Genomic DNA, 20486 nt, shown 5'->3' with positions numbered 1-20486 from the left:
AAGTTCGCAAATTATTATAAAGTGTAAATAGGCTTAGATAGATATGACATATAGGTTACATGTAGAAAAGCAATCAATATTTTTAGAAATAGATCCTAAAAAGAGAACAGTAAAAGGTCAGACCAAGTTTTTACTCACAATCGTTGAAGGATTCGAAAATAAAGAAAATCAAAATAATAATAAAAATTTTTAAGGAGAGAATTAAAAGAATGTCAAAAAAGATGGATTAGATGGGTTAAATGAGATAGCAAAATAGCAATCAATGATGGGAGATCCTAGAGTTTAGAATTTATAAAGAAATATGAGTGTTTTATCTGATATAGATGATAGAATGATAGAAGAAAAGATGAATATAGAAGGATTAGATAAAGATGTAATAGGTAAAAAGGAAGAAAATGTAATTCCAGAAAGCATGAATATGCATTTATATGCTTAACAAATGAATCTGACAAATATTGTTTACTAAAAAATACAAGGTGATGATATATTAAATTTAAGGGAGTATTATTATATGTCACCTGAAAAGCAAGCATTAATTTTATCTTCAATTCTTCCAACACCTGTTTCAATAGATTAGTACATCGTAACACATCGCAAATGCTTTGAAAATAAAGAAATATCTGGAATATAGTTATTTTTTGATGTCGATAAGGAATTAATGCAAAGTGCAATTGATAATTAGGATGAAAATCCAAATGATGATTAAAATTAAATTTAGGTTGAGGCATTGAATTATTAAGGTTTGTTAACTGTTGATTATGAAATGGAGAATCCTGTAGCAGGAATTCGCTTTTTAGAAAATGAAAGATATGTTAATACACAAGAAAGCGAGTTTAGCGATATTCAAACTGTTAAAATTAATGAAATATTTGTTCTAACTGAGTATTTTGTTAGAAGTGCTCAATATTGGGTACCTAGCTTAGACAGGGAAGTCTTCATAACAGATCTTAATGTAGTTGTTCAAAGTGATAAAACTATATTTTAATAATAAGAATACGATTATTTGGCTCTTTGTTCAGGAGATTTAAAGGAATAATTAATTGACGAAAATGGAAAAATACTATTTAAATATTCAATTCAGAAGAAAATTAAAACCGATCATATTGGTATATGCATTGGCAAATTTAAGACAGAACTCTCTAATTTTAAAACTTAAAAAAATAATTAAGTCTTGATAGCTTCAAGCATCGGTGTTGATAAAAAGAGACTAGATGTTACTCTAATTCTTATCGAATCAATATTGAAATCTATTGCTCAATAGCAGCTTTAAGATCTTTCAGAATACCTTAATATTTACAAAATTATTTTCCTTCCAAATATATTCACGTAAAGTCATATGACTGTTACAGTTTTCGAGGAAAACGATTCAAACTAAACTCCCTTTCAAAGCAATAAATTAATTGCTAACTCAATGTATAACTATTAAGAAAACATAACTAAGCAATTTGACTATACACTAGATTAACTTCCCTAGGGTTTTTACAAGCTTGGATGTATAGATGAATTTTTCTTAGCACCTTTGCTTGCTTAAACTTAAATAGAATAAAATTTTAGATTGCTTTAATATTTTAAATTGATTAACTTTTCAATATGCTAATAAAAAGTATCAGTAGGTACCAGGTACCATGTTGATTATTGGATTCTAATAGGCGTAAATGGTAAATAAATTTAAAGATAATTTATTTTAGATACAAATCTTGTTTTAAAAAAATATAGGATATATGACTGATTTGTATTACAAAACTCTCCTAAGTGATGTAATTAATTTTTAAAACTTAATAAAACTTTTTAATGAAAATGAAAAGCATGGGTTTTGAAAATTGTTTTTTTTATTTTTAAAAAGAAAGAAAATGCATTTGAATTCAGATTACTGATGGCTAAATAATTTGAGAAATTAAATTATTTGGTGGAGCAAGGAGAAGAAGTAGCTCCCTTATCATGTGCTGATGAGCTTACTTTTGGTTTTGAAAAATTTGTAGACGAAGTGTATATACTAAAAGCCAGATTAATATTCCATATTTTAGCTATAAAGTGTAATAGCAAAGGAAGTGAATTTGTAAATTCAATTCTCGATAGTGCAGAAAAAGACTAAAAAATAACTACAGACTATATATTTAAATTTATTCATAAAAACTACTCAATAAAAGATAAAAATTTCAGAAAGTAATTTATAGAATGCACAGGTATCCCTCACTTTGCTTTTGAATATGAAGATTCTCGTAAAGAAAACAAAGTAAAATAACTAACTATTGTTTTATTTCTGTAAAATCAATTTGCTATTTTATTAAAAAGATTTCTGTGCAAGTAACTTAAACTGCTTTATAAGAAGAGTATTTTAGATACCATAACTATTATAGAAATGAGCTCGAAAAGAAAAATTGCATCCATTCACACTAAATGAGAATGCTAGAAAATGAAACAATAGGTGAGTAAGGAGATTCTTCTGATGAAGAAGGAGAGGAATCAAAAAGCCAAGCCCACAAAGATGAAAAACCTAAAATAATTACCAAAGATAATCTTGGTAATGGAAGATTGATAGTACCATTAATATTAAAGTCATCTAGATTTTTCTAAGGAAAGCTTGAATTAATCGTATCAGAAGTTAGGGATAAAGATCAGCAAAATGTTTCCATTTAAAAAGATGATGAAATTAAGATGATCACTCTTGATAAAAACCACAAATTCAAAAGAGATGTCGCCTACAGATCAGAAACTCGTAAAAATAACGGTAAAAAGAAAGAGGATGACGAAGACGACAGCAAAAAAAAGCAATAAGGTATTTTCAAAACTTTCTTAAAGAAACCATTTAAATTCTATTTATTTATCATAAAAATTATTTGTTTTATTTAGAAATTCAATTATTTGTTTATTCATAATTTATTTATCAACTTATGGGTTTTAGGATCAAAGAAGAAATAAGATGAATTAGAGAAAGTATGGATAAAAATAGACCCTTCTAATAAGTACTTACTTTCTTTGGATTTTCCTCAATAGAATCTCCATTCACTCTTGACTTAACTGATGAAGGATAAAAAACATAGATACAAATATATTTCGGTTACTCTCTATCTGCTAAGATAGCTTAGAAATAAAAATTATGACTAGGATTCATATGATATAGTTAAGAACTTAAAACTTATAATCTAAAAAGATGATTTAGAAACTGACCTTTAAGTAGAGATCTTGGATGTAATTATTAGAAATTCATCTAAGGTCAAAAAGGCTAGGTAAGAATGTTTTAATTTGTTAGAAGAGCTTATTAAAAAGAATGTAATTGGTTAGGATAAATCACTTCTGCCTAATAATTTTTAAAGCTACAAGAAATATATGATATTGATGACGATTATCAGAGGTCTTCCTTACTGTTATGACGAAAATATATCAGTTGATGCTGACAAATAATATCCTCCTGAAAATACTATTCGATACCTCCTTAAGCTCATAAAAGAAAATGATAATTCTATTAATAGGTTTGATGACTCTATATACAGAGCCAATTTAATTGGTTCGCTTTTGCTGACTAATCATCCTTACTTTAAAAAGACTATTCTTAAGGAAGTTATAAGGTAAAATAGTTAATTGTACATTATTGATCAAGAATAATTTAAAATATTAATTAATAGGTGCTTAGAGTTAGAATATATTGAATGCTCTTTGAACGATGTTGTATTTAAAGCTATTATTATGAATTATTATTTCTTTTTGATGAAGAATGAATTAATTTGCAAAAATAAATTTGGAGAAGGAGAAGAAGATGAAATAGAAGATATTAAAATTGAATTAAATGATAAAATGATAGAAGAGAATAATGGTGAAGTAAAGTAAGTAAATGGAAATAGTCAACCATATAAAAATGGGAATTCAAACGAAAATGGAATAAATGGTTACTCTAAGGTCAAAGAGTCTAAAGGAGTAGTTATTCAAACAGAAAATCAAGACCTTTAAGTCTTTATTGATTAAATTAATCAATAGATATAGGATTTCAAGGTATAGAAAAATCAAGTTAATATGAAAGGGATATATCTTTATGATAAATTTCTAAGAAAGGAAGACTCAAATTCTTATCTCCCCCACCAAATGTTTATGTACTTAATTAAAAAAATAGAAAAAGCTAGGTTGAATTTTGTCAAATGCCAAGACTACATCAATTATCTTGCCATTCTAAAACAGTATGTGCATGTAAATATTAATAGCTTTGTTGAAGACATGCAATTTAAGTTAGACTATCATTAAAATATGCTCTTTGCATAAGTAATCTGGGAATAGCTTGTATCATCAGCTTCTCTTGTTAATCCATATGTTAGACTTTATTGGGTTAAAATGTACAGGTAAAGATTTCTTATTATTTGTTATTGGATTTACTTACAAATTTTATTATCAATTTAGGGATATCTACTTCCACTGGGCTCCTTTTTGCACGATTTTGAGAAAATAATATGTGCAAGAAGAAGAGGACATTGGATTTTGTGTTGATAAAAATTGGATTAATTGGTCTAAGAGCGATGGAGATAAGAAGGACCAGTCAGACGAACAAAAGTACAGATAAATCTTCAAGTAGAAAAAAAGAAAAAGAATCAATTCTGAAATTAACATTAAAGATTAAATTTTAAGTTTTTGTAAAAAAGATAAAGGAAACATTAATGTTATTAGAATATCTAAGTTTATTCTTGACTTTTTAATAAAATAAACTGATCATCAAAACAAAATGAATCAAGAATTATAATAAAATTAGTCCAACGGAGTGATGGATGCTAACTCCAATAACATTACAATCAATGTAAAACTATAAACATTTAAGTAAGTCAAGAGAAGCTTGAAAAAAGATAAATATAAAACATTCGAAGAGGTTAAAAGACAAACACTTTAAGTTCCAGACGAGTACATGAACCAACAAAAAATAAATTCAAAATAATGCACTTTGCTAAAGGAATTAATCAATCATTGTTTTGACACTGCTTAAGAAATATACAATGGCCATTTAAAAAAATAAAAAAATATTGTCATCGATAACAGCAACTAGATGATCCAATAATAATATAAAAGCCAGATAAAATCACTAGCACCACCTCAAGGATAACCTTAACGTCGTGTAAGTATTTAGGAAGAAAAAAATAGAATACATTTTAATTGAAATTGACAAATAATAAATTATATTAATAAATAAATAAATAATATTTAAAATTTAAATATTAAATATCTTAATAATTAACTAATTAATTTACTTATTTCTTAACTATTAATTAATTAATGATTACTTTTTAATCAATTTTTTTAGTTTAAATTTGTATTTTTATTATTTTTAATTACTTTTATAAATATTTTACAATTACTCAATTGACAATATTAAATTTATTCTTGGATTATAGAAATTTATTAAAAATTTCATTTAAATACAAAGTTCAATATTAGATGAGGGTTATAATAGTAAGGCTCATTTAATTTTAATTATAAATCACAGTTTTTTTATGAAAGACTTTCGAATTCTTCTTTGTCTATTATTTCCTAACCACTTATTTTTAAAAATATAAGTTACTATCTTTTGTTTAAGATAGGAGAATTAGGAAACTTTTTAAGTCCTTTTAACAAATAATAAAATGACATTTCAAATTCTTCTAATTATTCATAATTATATGCAATACTTTTGAATTAATAAGGGCTCTAATAAATATCTAAGTATCTTTTTAAGTACTTTGTACTCTCTTTGAAATTATTCATGTCTTCATATGTATAAGCTATGTTATTTAATGTTGCCAAATTTCTAAAATTTTATTGTAATGATTTTTTACAAAGTTCTATGCATTCAAGATTGTTTTTATGATTAGTTTTCATAAAGTATCCTAAATTATTTAAACACATAAAAGAATTGGGATTTAAATTTAAACCTTACTCTAACAACTATAGAGCTTTTTCATTAAATCCTTCATTCCTTAGAATGTAAGCTAATCTTCTCATCAAATCATAGTCAAGAAAATCAGAATCCAAAAATTCTTAAGCATTTTCTTCTTTTAATTAAGATTTATTTTAATCAGATAATATTTATAGCAGATAAACCTTTAACCATATATTATTTGGGAATTTTATAAGAAATTACTTGAGCACAATAATGAGGAATAGATCTTATGATTGAATCCAATCGTAGTATTTTATATGAATATAATATGTACGCCAATAATTTTAATCTAAGTTATAACATTCATAGATTAAATTTTATATATCTTCTTTGCTTCCTAAATTAAAATCTATCATAATTTCAGCTAAATCAAGCCTTGCGTCTATTTCTAATGTATCTTATATCAATATATCTTTTATCATCTTTAATGCAATTTTGTAATTATTTTAATATTTATAGTAAATTTAAGCTAAGATGGTTTGCAACTATATATCATGAGGATTTTCAGAATATTATTTCTAAATATTTTCTGTTAACTGTTAGATATTTTCATTAAAAACAATAGTTTATTTTTTTGCAAAGAACACGTGAATTACTTTTTCGCTAACTATCATCTGTTAATCCTGTTGTTTATTTAGATTATAAAATTAAATAGAATTTAATTAATGATATAATTAAGTATCAAAAATCAATATTTTTATAAAATTAATTTGACTGTCTAATTCACACTCAAAACAATATCTTATAAATTTTTCTTATAAAATTTTTTAATGATAAATTAGAATATTAAGTTTTGTTTTCTACTAATCAACAATTATTATTTATCTGATTAAATATAAAATTTAATGTTTTTAAATTCAGCAAATTATTATTAAAAGAAAAAATATTTTTTAAATTCTTCAAATGTTTCTAAGCTATTTTAGTAAAATTTAATTTGAAATTAAAATAAATAGAAATAACTTAGTTAATGAACAAAAAATAATAAAAAGTAATTCAATATAATGTTTTAGATTAAATAAAAAACACAAATATATATTTGATCTTATTTTAAAATACTAATATAAGTTTTATCATCCTTCTATTTGTAAATATTCATTTATTTCTTTATTTACTTAAATTTTTGGTCTATTTTTTAAAGCCTATTAGAAATAAGGTTTTACCTTATCTTTAGCATATTATTATCTATTTGAGCTTTCAAACATGTTTTGAAGGAAATCTTTGTTTATTACTGATTGAATTTTATTTAGAAAATCATTGAACTCTTATTAAGTAAGCAAATATTCTTCTTACTAAAGTTTACAAATTAAATTTTATAAAATTTCTGCCATCTCATCTAGATCATCAGGAGTAATTTAATCAAGTACTTTTTTAACGGTAAATTAAGAAATTATTCCTCCTACTATTCCCCCAATTATACCTCCAACAGGTCCTGCTATACAAGTTCCATACACTGCACCAGCAATACCACCTCCAGCGCTACCAAGGTTACTGAAAAAATTTTTAGCAAACTGTTTTCCAGATATTTTTCCTCTTGTTACACCAATTACATCCCAACCTGTTTAAAGGACTAAGATACCTGCAGCAAAGACAGCTTAACCTTTCACCATTTTAGCAACATTTTGTTAAGCAGCAGCGCCATAAATTTTTTTAGCTCCCTCGCCTCTAAAGCTGTTAGCAAATGAGGCAAATTAATCTTTAGTTAAGACCTTTTTCAAAACATTTAGTGTCGATTAATGAGCAAACCCGTTAAAACTAGATCTAGCGAATTATTGAGAAAATACATGTGACACGAGAGACATTCCAAAAATTGATGATGCTGTTTATAAAGATTATTTGACACATTCTTCTGTACTCCCTCCATTCCATTTAGTAAAAGCAAAAGTTAATACAGCACTAATACCAAAAACATTAATACCCATTTTTATACCGGTAACTGTATCATACGTAAGGCCTTCAATAGTTCCAGACTTAGCAATGTTTTTAGCTACTTTATAGCTGACATGTCCCTTTCTTATTGTAACATCTTTTATTCCCTTATCTTGGAACAATTGTATCACCTCGTCATATTATTCTGGAGGTACTTCTATTTATTAGCCATTATATCTAAACTCACCATCTTTAAAGCAGTTTTTAAAAGTAGAATAAGCATTCTTACAATATTTTGTTTGAATTAAATTTCCATTCACAATTCTATCAGGTCCATTTTTAATATATTCATTAAGAACAACAGCTTTATCTCCTTTTAATTCATCAATCAGATTATTCGCTTGTTCAGCTGCATATCCATGACCCTAGCGTGCATTGAATTTCAAAGTATCGTTGTAATATTTACCATCATTTTACAAATTGTAAGGGGGAACTTTCAAATTTTTTGTATATTTGATTTTTTTTTGGTCATCCATTTTATGAAATATTTAATTAATTAATTAATTTAGGACTTTTTTAAGATTTAATATTTTTTCTTTTATTTAATTAAATTATAAAATTTTTCGTGTCAGTCTTTTTAAATAATAAAAATCTTGAATTTTATAAAAGTTTAGCTAACTAAATAAAATACTTTTATTTATCAAATTTATCTAAATACCAATTTAAGCTAAATAAAAGTTTTTATTAATTATTAATATACATTTAAAATATTAAGCGTCATATATCTGATACCTATTTGAACTAATTCTAAATAATTTTTAATTATATTAAATTTTACAAATTATTTCATAAAAAATTTTCTATTTCAAAAAAAGATATTTTCTTTTTTCACACAAATTATTTTATTAGGCTTAAAACTAAATCAAATTATTTATTAAACATGTACAATTGTTTTATTTATCTGTCATTTATTTGAATTAATTCTAAATAATTATTAACTATTTTTATTTTTTACTTTTTAATTCTAACCTATAAAGTTTGTTCCAATCAGATAAATTGTATAGTTTAATAAATTTTATTTTATATCTACTTATGCATTAAATAAAATTTGTAAAATGAGGTTACAAGGGAACATTTTAAGATTTAAAAAGGAGGGTAATTATGTATAAAAAAAAATATATTTTAATGATTTTGTAACTAAAAAACATGAAAATATTTTTATAGTTTAAATTTGTAGTTTTATTATTTTTAATTACTTTTATATATATTTTACAATTAACTAACTTATTATAATTAATTTATTCTTTTAAAATTTATTTAAAATTTCATTAAAATACTAAGTTAAATATTAGATGAGTGTTATAATAGTAAGGCTCATTTAATTTTAATTATAAATCACAGTTTTTTTATGAAAGAAGTTCGAATTCTTCTTTGTCTATTATTCCTTCATCACTTATTTAAAAAAATATGAGTTGTTATTATACATTTAAGATAGCAGAGTTAGGAAATTTTTTCAATCCTTTTAACAAATAATAAAATGACATTTCAAATTCTTCTATTTCTTAATAATTATATGCAATATTTTAGAACTAGCAAGGACTATAAGAATAAACATCTAAGCATTTTTTTAAGTACTTTGTGCTCTCTTTGTAATTATTCATATTTTAATATGTATAAGCTATGTTATTTAATGTTGCCAAACTTCTACAATTTTGTTGTAAAGCTTTTTTACAAAGTTCTATGCATTTAAGATTGTTTTTATGATTAGTTTTCATAAAGTATCCTAAATTATTTAAACAAATAAAAGAATTGGGATTTAACTTTAAACCTTACTCTAACAACTATACAACTTTATCATTAAATCCTACATTCATTAGAAAGTAAGATAATCTTCTCATCAAGTCATAGTCAAGAAACTCAGAATCCAAAATTTCTTTTGCATTTTCTTCTTTTAATTAAGATTTATTTGAATCAGATAATACTTATAACAGATAAACCTTCAGCCATATGTTATCTGGGAATTTTATAAGAAATTTCTAGAGTACATTACTGAGGAATAGATCATTTGAGTCAATCGAATCGTAGTATTTTATATGAGTAAAATATGTACGCCAATAATTTGAATCTAAGTTGTAACATTCATTGATTAAATTTTAGATATCTTCTTTGCTGCCTATATTAAATTCTAGCATAACTTCAGCTAAATCTAGCCTTGCGTCCATTTGTAATTTATCTTATAACAATATATCTTTTATCATCTTTAATGCAATTTTGTAATTATTTTAATATTTATAGTAAATTTAAACTAAGATGGTTTGTAATTGTATATCATGAGGATTTTCAGAATATTATTTCTAAATTTTTTATGTTAATTACTTGATATTTTCATTAAAAACAATAGTTTATTTGTTTGCAAAGAACACATGAATTTCTTTTTATTTAACTATCATTTGTTAGTGTTGTTATTTATTTTGATTATACTATCAAATGGAATTTACTTAATGATTAATTTAAGTATCAAAAATCATTATTTTTTTAAAATTGATTTGTCTAATTCAACTCAAAACAATTTCTTATAAATGTTTCTTAAATACTTTTTTAATGTTAGATTACTGTGTTAAACTTTACTTTCTACTAATCAACAATTAATATTTATCAGAGTAAATAAAAAATTAAATGTTTTTAAATTCAGCAAATTATTAATAATAGAACAAATGCTTTTTTTAAAATTCATGAAATGTTTCTAAGCTATTTCAGTAAAATATTATTTGAAATTAAAATAAATAGAAATAGCTTAGCTAATGGACAAAAAATAATAAAAAATAAGTTGATATAATGTTTTAGATTAATTTTGAACACAAAAATATTTTTAATCATATATCAAAGTATATACTAATATAATTTTTAATTAATGTGTAAGAATATTTATCTCATCCTTATTCTTTTCAATAATTATTTATTTCTTTATTTACTTAAATCATTGATCTATTTTTTAAAACCTATTTGAAATAAGATTTTACCCTTTTTTTAAGATATTATTTTATATCAGATTTTTCAAACATGTTGTGAAGGAAATTATTGTTTATTTGTGATTTAATTTTAATTAGATCTTCATCAAACTCTTATTAAGTAAGTTAATATTCATTCTACTTTCTATAATTTAATTTTATAAAATTTGTTATTTATTTTTAGATTATTAAAACAAACAAATTTACTTAATCATATTTTTAAGTATCAAATGACTATTTTTTAAAATTAATTTGTCTAATTCATACTCAAAACGATATCTTAAAAATGTTTCTTAAATACTTTTTTAATGATAAATCAGAATATTAAGCTTTGATTTCTACTATCAACAATTATTATTTATATGACTATATTAAAAATTTAATGATTTTAAATTCAGCAAACTATTAAGAAATAACTTTTTTAATGAACAAAAAATAATAAAAAATAAATTGAAATAATGTTTTAGATTAATTTTAAACTCAAAAATATACTTGATCATATATATAAATACTAATAGAATTTGTATTTATTTTTACATTTATCTCATAATTTAAATTTTAAATATTTATTTATTTCTTCATTTACTTAAATTTTAGGTCTATTTTTTAAAGCCTGTTAGAAATAAGGTTTTACCTTCTTTTTAGCATATAATTATCTATCTGAGCTTTCAAACATGCTTTTAAAGAAATCTTCTTTTATTTCTAAACTAATTTTATTTAAAATTTCTTCATACTCTTATTATGTAAGCAAATATTCTTCTTGCTAAAGTTAACAAATTTAGCTTTAAAAAATTTCTACCATCTTATCTAGATCAGGAGTAATTTTATCAAGTATTTTTTTAACAATATATTAAGTAACTTATCCTCTAACTATTGTCCCTACTAAACTTCCAACAGGTCCTGTACAAATTACATACACTGAACAAGCAAAAACACCTCCAGCACTTACAAGGTTACAAAAAAAATTTTTTAAATGCTATTCTATATTATTTAAAATTTCTTTATACTCTTATTAAGTAGGCAAATATTTTTCTTGCTAAAGTTTACAAATTTAGCTTTATAAAATTTCTACCATCTTATCTAGATCAGGAGTAATTTTATCAAGTATTTTTTTAATAGCATATTAAGCAACTTATCCTCCTGCTATTCCCCCAATCAACCCTCCAACAGGTCCTCCTAAACAAGTTCCATACAGTGTACCACAAAGAGAACCTCCTGCACTACTGAGGTTACAAATAAAATTTTTTAAAAGCTACTCTTTAGATATTTTTCCTCTAGTTACTTCAATTACATCCCAAAATGTTTAAACGACTAAAATACTTACAGTATTGATAATTTAAATATTCGCCATTTTCGCAACATTTTGTTAAGCATAAATTTTCTTCACACCCTACTTTTTGAATTTGTTAACAAGCGAAGTCAATTAATCTTTACTTAAAAGCTTTTTCAATCGATTTAGTGTCTTTTAATTATTAAACCTGTTAAAACTAGATCTAATGAATTGTTGAGACAATATATGTGAAACTGCAGTCATTCCAGAACTTTATAATGCTGTTAACAAAGATTCTTAGACACATTCTTCTGTACTGCCTCCACTCCATTTAGTACAAGCAAAAGTTAATAAGAAACTAATACCAAAAGTATTAACACCCATTTTTATACCAGTAACTGTATCATACGTAAGGCCTTCAATAGTTCCAGACTTAGCAATGTTTTTAGCTACTTTATAGCTTACATGTCCCTTTCTTATTGTAACATCTTTTATTCCCCTATCTTGAAACAATTTTACCACCTAGTCATATTATTCTGGAGGAACTTCAATTTACTAGCCACTATATCTAAATTTACCATCTTGAAAGCAGCTTTTAAAAGTAGCTTAAGCATTATTGCAATATTTTGTTTGTATATAAACTCCATTTGAAATTCTATCAGGTCCATTTTTCACATTATCATTAAGAACAACAGCTTTTTTTCCTTTAAATTAATCCACCAGATTGTTCAGTCGTTCAGCTGCGTATCCATGACCCTAGGGTCCTTTGAATTTTAAAGTATCGTTGTAACATTTAATATCATTTTACAAATTGTAAGCAGGAATCTTCAATTTGTTTGTATTTAGTTTTTTTTTGTCTTCCATTTGATGAAATAATTAATAAATTTAGTAATTTATTAAGATTTTAGATATTTAATATTGTTTAATTATAATAAAAATATTGTGTGTGAGTCTTTTTAAATAACAAAAATTATTGAATTTCATCAACTAATAAATAAATATAAGCATTTTTTAATCTATTTAAATTTATTTTAATTACAAATTTTAAACTTTTCATGTTTTTATTTCTTAAAAATAAATAAAAATAATTATTATCAAATCCATATAATATTTTATTTATCTATCATTAATTAAAATCTATTCTAAATTTTAGTATTTGATTTTAACTTACAAAATTTGTCACATTTAGATAAATTCTAATCAAAGTGAAGAGTTAAACAAATTTTTAAATTATATTGTATTTTCTAAATTTTTTTAGAAGATTACTTACTATGTTTTTCTTATTCAAAAAATAAATAAATGATTCTATTCAAAAATTATAAAAATTGAAGTCTATCTATCTAGCTTGTAATTAACAAAACACTTTACTAAAAATTAGTTAAAATCTCAATATTAAAGAACTCGAAATATTGTTTTTTCACTAAAAAGTGTAGCTGTCTAGTTTATTATATTAGATATTTATGTACCTCTTCCTTTGGGAAAATTATTAAATATTATTTTATTTACATTTTTAAAAGTAGCTAAGATAGAAAAAATGTATTTTATAGCATTTTTAAGATAATTATAATTTTGTGTAATTTTCTTAATAAATTATAAGGTATAGGTTTATTTATTAAGTCCGCAATATATTAAGGCCGGTTTCTAAAAAATTTTCAATATGGTTTAATTAAAGCCAGATTTTTCTTGAGAAAAGTGTTTTCTATACTGGGCTTATTTAATATATCAATGAACTAAAAATATTTCAATTTTAAAAATTAATAAGGAGAAACAAATAAATAAATACATAATATAAATATCAATAATTCGTAATTTCTTAAATTTATTCAAAATAAATTTCCTTAAATATTAATTAAATCCAAAATATATTTCTATAATTCATAAATATTAATTACAATTTGTAATTTAATTTCAATATCAGATTTAATAAAAAATAGTTAAATTTTAAAAATAAGAATTTATTTGAAATAAATATTGTAATTTAAATAAATAAAATGATTAAATCTTTTATTTTAAGAATCAAATATCTAAAAAGTAATATTTGAAATTTGAATAAATATTAGTTTCATTTTAAACACAAAAATATTTTTGATCATATATATATATAATAAATGCTAATATAATTTTTATTATTATTTGTGTATGAATATTTATCTCATCCTTCATTTTTAAAATAATTATTAATTTCTTCATTTACTTTAACCTTTGGTCTATTTTTTAAAGCCTATTAGAAATAATCTTTTAATTTTTTTTTAGCATATTATTATCTATCTGAGCTTTCAAACATATTTTGAAGGAAATCTTTGTTTATTTATGATTTAATTTTATTTAGAACTTCATTAAACTCTTATTCAGTAAGCAAATATTCTTCTTTCTAAAGTTTTATAATTTAATTATTTAAAATTTCTGCCATCTCATCTAGATCATCAGGAGTAATTTAATCAAGTACTTTTTTAACGGCAAATTAAGAAATTATTCCACCTACTATTCCCCCGATTAAACCTCCAACAGGTCCTGCTATACAAGTTCCATACACTGCACAAGCAAGACCACCTCCAGCGCTACCAAGGTTACTGAAAAAATTTTTAGCAAGCTATTTTCCAGATATTTTCCCTCTTGTTACACTTATTACATCCCAACCTGTTTAAAGGACTAAGATACCAGCAGCAAAGACAGCTTAACCTTTCACCATTTTAGCAACATTTTGTTAAGCAGCAGCACCATAAATTTTCTTAGCACCCTCGTCTCTAAAGCTATTAGCAAATGTAGCAAATTAATCTTTAGTTAAGACCTTTTACAATACATTTAGTGTCGATTAATGAGCAAAACCGTTTAAACTAGATCTAGCGAATTATTGAGAAAATACATGTGACACAACATTCATTCCAAAAATTTATGAAGATGTTTATAAAGCATTTTTAACACATTCTTCTGTACTCCCTCCATTCCATTTAGTAAAAGCAAAACTGAATAAAGCACTAATACCAAAAGCATTAATACCTATATTTATACCAGTAACAACATCATAGGTAAGACCTTCAATAGTACCAAACTTAGCAATATTTTTAGCTACTTTATAGCTGACATGTCCCTTTCTGATTATAGCATTTTTTATTCCCCTTTTTTCAAACAATCGTACCACCTCGTCATATTATTCAGGAGGAACTTCAATTTATTAACCACTATATTTAAATTTACCATCTTTAAAGCAGTTTTAAACAGCAGTTTAAGCATTCTTGCAATATTTAGTTTGTATCTAAACTCCATTTACAATTCTATCAGGTCCGTTTTTCACATTCTCATTAAGTACAACAGCTTTATCTCCTTTATATTAATCAACCAGATTGTTCGCTTGTTCAGCTGCAAACCCATGACCCTAGTGCGCATTGAATTTTAATGTATCGTTGTAATATTTACCATCATTTTACAAATTGTAAGGAGGAACTTTCAAATTTTTTGTATATTTTATTTTTTTTTTGTCTTCAATTTTATCCATTTATGAAATAATTAATAAATTTAGTAATTTTGTATGATTTTTTTTATTTTATATTCATTAAATATTATAAAAAATATTGTGAATCTTTTTCAATAACAAAAATCTTGAATTTAATAAAAAATAAAATATTTTTATTTAACAAATTTATTTGAGCATAAATTTAAGTTAAGTAAAGGTGTCTATTAATTATTTATCTATCTTTAATATATGACATCATCTATTTCATAGCTATTTCATTTAATTCAAGCAATTTTTAATTTTATTAATTTTTTATTTTTAGATTATTACTCAAAAAATTTGTCTCATTCAGATAAATTTAAATCAAATCTTTTAGTTTAATAAATTTTTAAAATATTCTGTATTTTCTAAATTCTTTTAGAATCTTGAGATATTTTTCTGATCCAAAAATAAATGAAAGATTTAATTAATAATAAAAAAAAGTAAGTAAAATATTGCACTTAGCAAATTAAAAAAATTAATATTGCTTTTAAATAGTACATTACCATTAATTTTTAAAATTAAATAAAAAATATCATTTTTTATTATTTATTATGTATGTACTTATGAATCAAATTAAATTTGTAAAAGAAAGGAGGTCATTTAAGTAAATCATAAAATTAAATTTTAGTGATTTTATAATAAAAAATTTTGAATTTTTATTATTTGAAAAAAAAAAAAATTATTATAATATCCTCATATAATAAGTAAGTACGCTTACTCACTCAACTATCTTGATTATATTTAAAAAATCTTGAGACTGTTTTTAATTTTAAGTAAAGTACTTTATTTTTTTTTAATTCATTTTAAGATTTTTTTTAGAAAAACTACCTTAATCATATCCATTTTTTTGTGAAAAATACCTTAATTTAGCAGTACCATACTTAATATATGATGATTTAGGTAAATAATTATTTTCATTTAATTTGATAAAATAGATAATTTAATAATATTGAAATTTTAAGCCAAGATTTTAATAAATTTAAAAGCTGAGTAGATTTGATTTTAATTCTTGTTTTAATGATTTAAAGACTTGATCTTGCTTTTTTAAGTTGTTTAAGTTATATTTTAATTAAATTAAAATGTAAATCTTTTTTTTCAATTAATTTCAAAAATTTCAAACTTATTTTTTCATTCTCATTATACTTAAAGATAAATTTTGTCAAATAAAAACACTCCTATAACAAATGATTTTATTAATCTAATTTACAAACCTAAAATAGGAGCATAATATTTATAAGATCTAACCTTGCATCAAAATAGTCTTATTCACTTTTAAAATATTTAAAATAACTTAGATAGCCTGCTTTTAATAATAATTTATATAAAATTTATACCTTTATAACAAAGAAATTTTCTAATCTATTTCTTTTTCTAAATTCTGAATGCTATTTTTTTAGAATATAAATTCTTACTTATTTAGAAATGATGCAAAGTATTTTTCATTTTTATTAATTTATATTTATTGATAGACAGATTGTATACAAGCATCTTATATTTTGCTAGCCGTTAAATAAAAATTTTATTTTTTGAATATTTTATTGAGAGCCTTTTCTAATCTTTTGGTAAAGTTTTTTATTTCTGCTATCTATTATTCTTTTAATTAATTTAGCATAATCCACTTAAAATTTTTTTTTAATAATTAATTCTTGTTTTTTAAGTTTTTTGCAAAACAAAATAAATGAATAATTAATTAAAGACCACATACACATCCAATTTATTCTTTTAACATTTATCTGTTTAAAATTTAAATATTTATAAGTAACATTCTATTTTATGTGTAATATAAAAAAGATTAATAATTATTTTAGTGTAGTAATTTTAAGAGTTTATTATATTTTTTTTTTCAATCATCCTCGTAAACTTCATTTTATGTTATTGAAGTTTCCACATAGTCTTCTTCTTGTTATAGATTTTCCACTTTAAAATTAAGACATTTTATACCTTATAATTCTTATTCTTCATAATCTAAAATTGTATTACTGAATTATTTTCTGTTTATTTTTTGTAATAGAAAATTGCTTGACTTATCTTATTAGAATTTTTGAACACTTTTATAAGAATAGTATTTAGCTTCATCTATGCTTTGCATTTCATAAAAATCGTACACAAGTTAATGATATGAAAAAGGATTACTCTTTAGCTGCAATGCTTTCTTCTAGCATTTTATGCACTCTTATTATTTGTTTAGAATTTTGAAAGTAGCTGCTAAGTTATTTAAAGTAAAAGTATACCTAGGATTGAGCTTTAAGGAAACTAAGCAATATTCCAAGCAAGTGTAATTATTATTATTAACTGACCTTTCTAAATATCCAAATTCATTATATGCTATGTATGAATTTTAATTAAATTTAATAGCTTGTTTTATGTATTCAATAGCTTCTTTTCCTTATTTTAAGTTTCCATAAGCATAAGAGATTCTTCTTAGCAAATCAAAATCTAACTCTGTGCTATTTTTATAGGGATCAAGCAGGCACTGCACCTACTCTCTTTTATCTGTTTGCTCTGATAAAATTTATGCATTATAAATAATAAAATATTTATTTTAAGGATATAGTTTCATGCATCTGTCAACTTCTTTCATTACTTTTTCATCATCATCTCCAATATTATCTAAAATCCTTATTTTCGTAAAATAAATTCGCCAATACGAAGGATCAATTCGCATGCACTCTTCTAATAATTAAAAACAATCTTCATATGAGCTCAGTTTAAAATCTAGTATTATTTGTATCAAATCTATACGCCCATCTATGCAATCTGCTTAGATTTAGAGAACTTATTTTATAACTTTAATAGCAGCAGTATAATCAAGATGGTATTTAAAGAGAATTTGATCAAATATTATTAAATGCTCTACGTCATTTGGGTTTTCCAAAAGAGCCTATTTCACTTCATCTTCTATTTCTTTTAATGGCTTATGATATATTCTAATTTAAGTGTTGACATAAAATATGTAAGTGTAATTTTCAAAATTCATTAAATATTAGTTGATAAATTTATAAAAAAGTAAGTAAGTAATATTATTAATGTACATACATATATATATTAGTTATAATCACAATTTAATTAATTAAATCACTCATTAATTTAATTTTGATACAAAATGAAAATATTTTTTCTGTCATAGTAATTTCTCTCATTTAATTTATCTAATTTAATGGACTTATAATCATAGATAGCTATGCTAGCACAATAAACAAATAAATCATTTAATTATTTTTTATTTAATATTTAATCAATCACGAAAAATACACTTCGTTATTGCTTTAAATATTTTTTTTTTTAGTAATTAGAAAAGGTATTTAAGTAGAAGGAGTATATTATATTAGGGCAACAAGCTTTAATTTGAAGCTAGGATCAATGTCTATTGAAAAATATTCATTCAGAGTTATATATAGCATTTTCATCACTGGTAGTGCCAACTTATCTCCTATACACTTATGGGAGCCATATGAGAAAGGCATGAAAATTTTCTTCTCCTTCTGTTTTAAGTTTTCGTCAAACCATCTCTCGGGATAAAACTTAAAGGGATTTTCATAATGTTGTGGATCATAATTAAGCTCTTGGATTGCCAAAGAAACAATTGTTCCTTCTTCTAAGAATACTTTATCGTTCATAAAGGAATGTCTTTCCATGACAACTTTAGGTAAAATTGTAGTTGTTGGTCCATAGTGTCTAAGAGTTTCTTTTAAAACAGCTTCTAAATAATTTAAATTTGAAATATTTTAAACAGAATAATCTCCGTTTAGGCTATTTATTTCTTCGTCTATCTTCTTTTTATATTCAGGGTAAATACATAAATAATAAAACATCATTTAAAGAGTATGAGCCATCGTATCTCTTCCAGCGAAGAAAAAGATGATAATATCTTAGCAAATTTAATCAAGGAAATCTTTGTTCCATTAAACTTCTTTGCTATTTAGCAAAAACCTGTTTTTAAATTTCAAAAAAATTATTAGTAAGTAAAATGAATGAATGAATGAATAACTAACTAAAAAAAACATTTATTTTATTGTTTTTAATTAATTTTTAAATTTTATACCATGTGATGTTATTTTAAGGTTTGCTTTAGTAATCAGGATCGCTTTTTATCTAATCAGAAGTGATGTATAGATATTCAAGGAGGACTTCCTTTAAAGGGTCAAGACAGTTTATTATATTTTGGGGCTGTAAAAGGAGTATGGCAGAGCGAGCATTGTTATAAGCTGCTTTTAATTTAGATTGTAAATCATATTAGCTAGCATTATATCCGAAAAATAGATGAAGAGACCATTCTCCTAGAATATCTTCAAAGTGAGATATTAGCTATACAGGCTTTTAAGAATTCATGTCTATTATATAAGAATTTTTTGTAGTTATTTCTCTCACCAACTTCACAAGCTGATGATATTAATAAAAATGGAACATCTATCCATAAACTTTGCGCTTCATTCTCCATATATCTGAAAGATTAAATAGTAAGCTATCTCCGAGAATCCTTGCTACATAAGAAAGTGTTACATCTCTTTCATAATATTTTTCTTTCTCTACCATAAACTCATGAATTAAATCTGCATCACAAATTCCAATATAATTATATGGTACTTTCTGGCTACTATCTGAATAGCAAATAAAACCTTTTGCATTCGGATACCTGCTTTTAAATTGCTTAACAGAGTAAAGCTCATCATCGTATTTGAATAAGTCTTCTTCTTAAAATGGGCGATAGCTTTTAAGTCTAATAAATCCATTATTTTCTAATTATTTCATCATTTATTCACAAGTTTAAACTTCTTTAGGTTGACTGTTATGTTAAATGGGCATTGATTTAGCTTTATTTGCTCGCCTTCTTTTAATAATTAAAGATATTATAGTCACTGTAAGGACTATAACTATCAAAGTAAAGATACCCTATTGAAATATTTTATCTCTTTTAGTAAAATGAATGATTTTATCTAAATTTATCTTCATTTTTTTTTG

The 20486-nt window shown here is 23.4% G+C and overlaps 8 protein-coding genes across 8 annotated transcripts; 1 reads left to right on the top strand and 7 right to left on the bottom strand. All coding sequences in view use genetic code 6, as the record gives it.

Annotated features, from left to right (window-relative positions):
- Positions 1–43: 43 nt before the first annotated feature.
- TTHERM_00408940 (hypothetical protein) lies at positions 44–5131 on the top strand (the record flags this gene model as incomplete). The annotated part of the gene is made up of 7 exons (XM_001020786.2): positions 44–1658; positions 1717–1757; positions 1844–2233; positions 2293–2776; positions 2903–3566; positions 3624–4328; positions 4387–5131. The coding sequence occupies 7 exons, from the start codon at positions 44–46 to the stop codon at positions 5129–5131; spliced, it is 4644 nt and encodes a 1547-aa protein (XP_001020786.2).
- A 251-nt stretch (positions 5132–5382) lies between these two features.
- On the bottom strand, positions 5383–6504 carry TTHERM_000408939 (tetratricopeptide repeat protein; the record flags this gene model as incomplete). Its single annotated transcript, XM_012798807.1, has 1 exon — positions 5383–6504. One exon carries the CDS (start codon positions 6502–6504, stop codon positions 5383–5385), a length of 1122 nt encoding a protein of 373 aa, XP_012654261.1.
- A 456-nt stretch (positions 6505–6960) lies between these two features.
- On the bottom strand, positions 6961–8292 carry TTHERM_00408930 (tetratricopeptide repeat protein; the record flags this gene model as incomplete). Its single annotated transcript, XM_001020785.2, has 1 exon — positions 6961–8292. One exon carries the CDS (start codon positions 8290–8292, stop codon positions 6961–6963), a length of 1332 nt encoding a protein of 443 aa, XP_001020785.2.
- A 789-nt stretch (positions 8293–9081) lies between these two features.
- Positions 9082–10276, bottom strand: TTHERM_00408920 (tetratricopeptide repeat protein; the record flags this gene model as incomplete). The annotated part of the gene is made up of 1 exon (XM_001020784.2): positions 9082–10276. Exon 1 carries the CDS (start codon positions 10204–10206, stop codon positions 9082–9084), a length of 1125 nt encoding a protein of 374 aa, XP_001020784.2. The 5' UTR covers positions 10207–10276.
- Positions 10277–11230: 954 nt separating this feature from the next.
- Positions 11231–13089, bottom strand: TTHERM_00408910 (tetratricopeptide repeat protein). Its single transcript, XM_001020783.3, has one exon. The coding sequence runs from the start codon at positions 13040–13042 to the stop codon at positions 11309–11311; it is 1734 nt and encodes a 577-aa protein (XP_001020783.2). The 5' UTR covers positions 13043–13089; the 3' UTR covers positions 11231–11308.
- A 1097-nt stretch (positions 13090–14186) lies between these two features.
- On the bottom strand, positions 14187–15527 carry TTHERM_00408900 (tetratricopeptide repeat protein; the record flags this gene model as incomplete). Its single annotated transcript, XM_001020782.1, has 1 exon — positions 14187–15527. One exon carries the CDS (start codon positions 15525–15527, stop codon positions 14187–14189), a length of 1341 nt encoding a protein of 446 aa, XP_001020782.1.
- Positions 15528–17370: 1843 nt separating this feature from the next.
- TTHERM_00408890 (tetratricopeptide repeat protein) lies at positions 17371–18504 on the bottom strand (the record flags this gene model as incomplete). Its single annotated transcript, XM_001020781.3, has 1 exon — positions 17371–18504. One exon carries the CDS (start codon positions 18502–18504, stop codon positions 17371–17373), a length of 1134 nt encoding a protein of 377 aa, XP_001020781.3.
- Positions 18505–18766: 262 nt separating this feature from the next.
- TTHERM_00408880 (cytochrome P450 family monooxygenase) lies at positions 18767–20477 on the bottom strand (the record flags this gene model as incomplete). The annotated part of the gene is made up of 2 exons (XM_001020780.2): positions 18767–19457; positions 19570–20477. 2 exons carry the CDS (start codon positions 20475–20477, stop codon positions 18767–18769), a joined length of 1599 nt encoding a protein of 532 aa, XP_001020780.2.
- Positions 20478–20486: the final 9 nt, after the last annotated feature.

The sequence above is a fragment of the Tetrahymena thermophila genome (assembly GCF_000189635.1).
Source record: "Tetrahymena thermophila SB210 genomic scaffold scf_8254555, whole genome shotgun sequence".
NCBI classification, from domain to species: Eukaryota; Ciliophora; class Oligohymenophorea; order Hymenostomatida; family Tetrahymenidae; genus Tetrahymena; species Tetrahymena thermophila.
The sequence above is the reverse complement of the archived record's forward strand: the minus strand, read 5'-3'. Positions and strand labels throughout refer to the sequence as shown.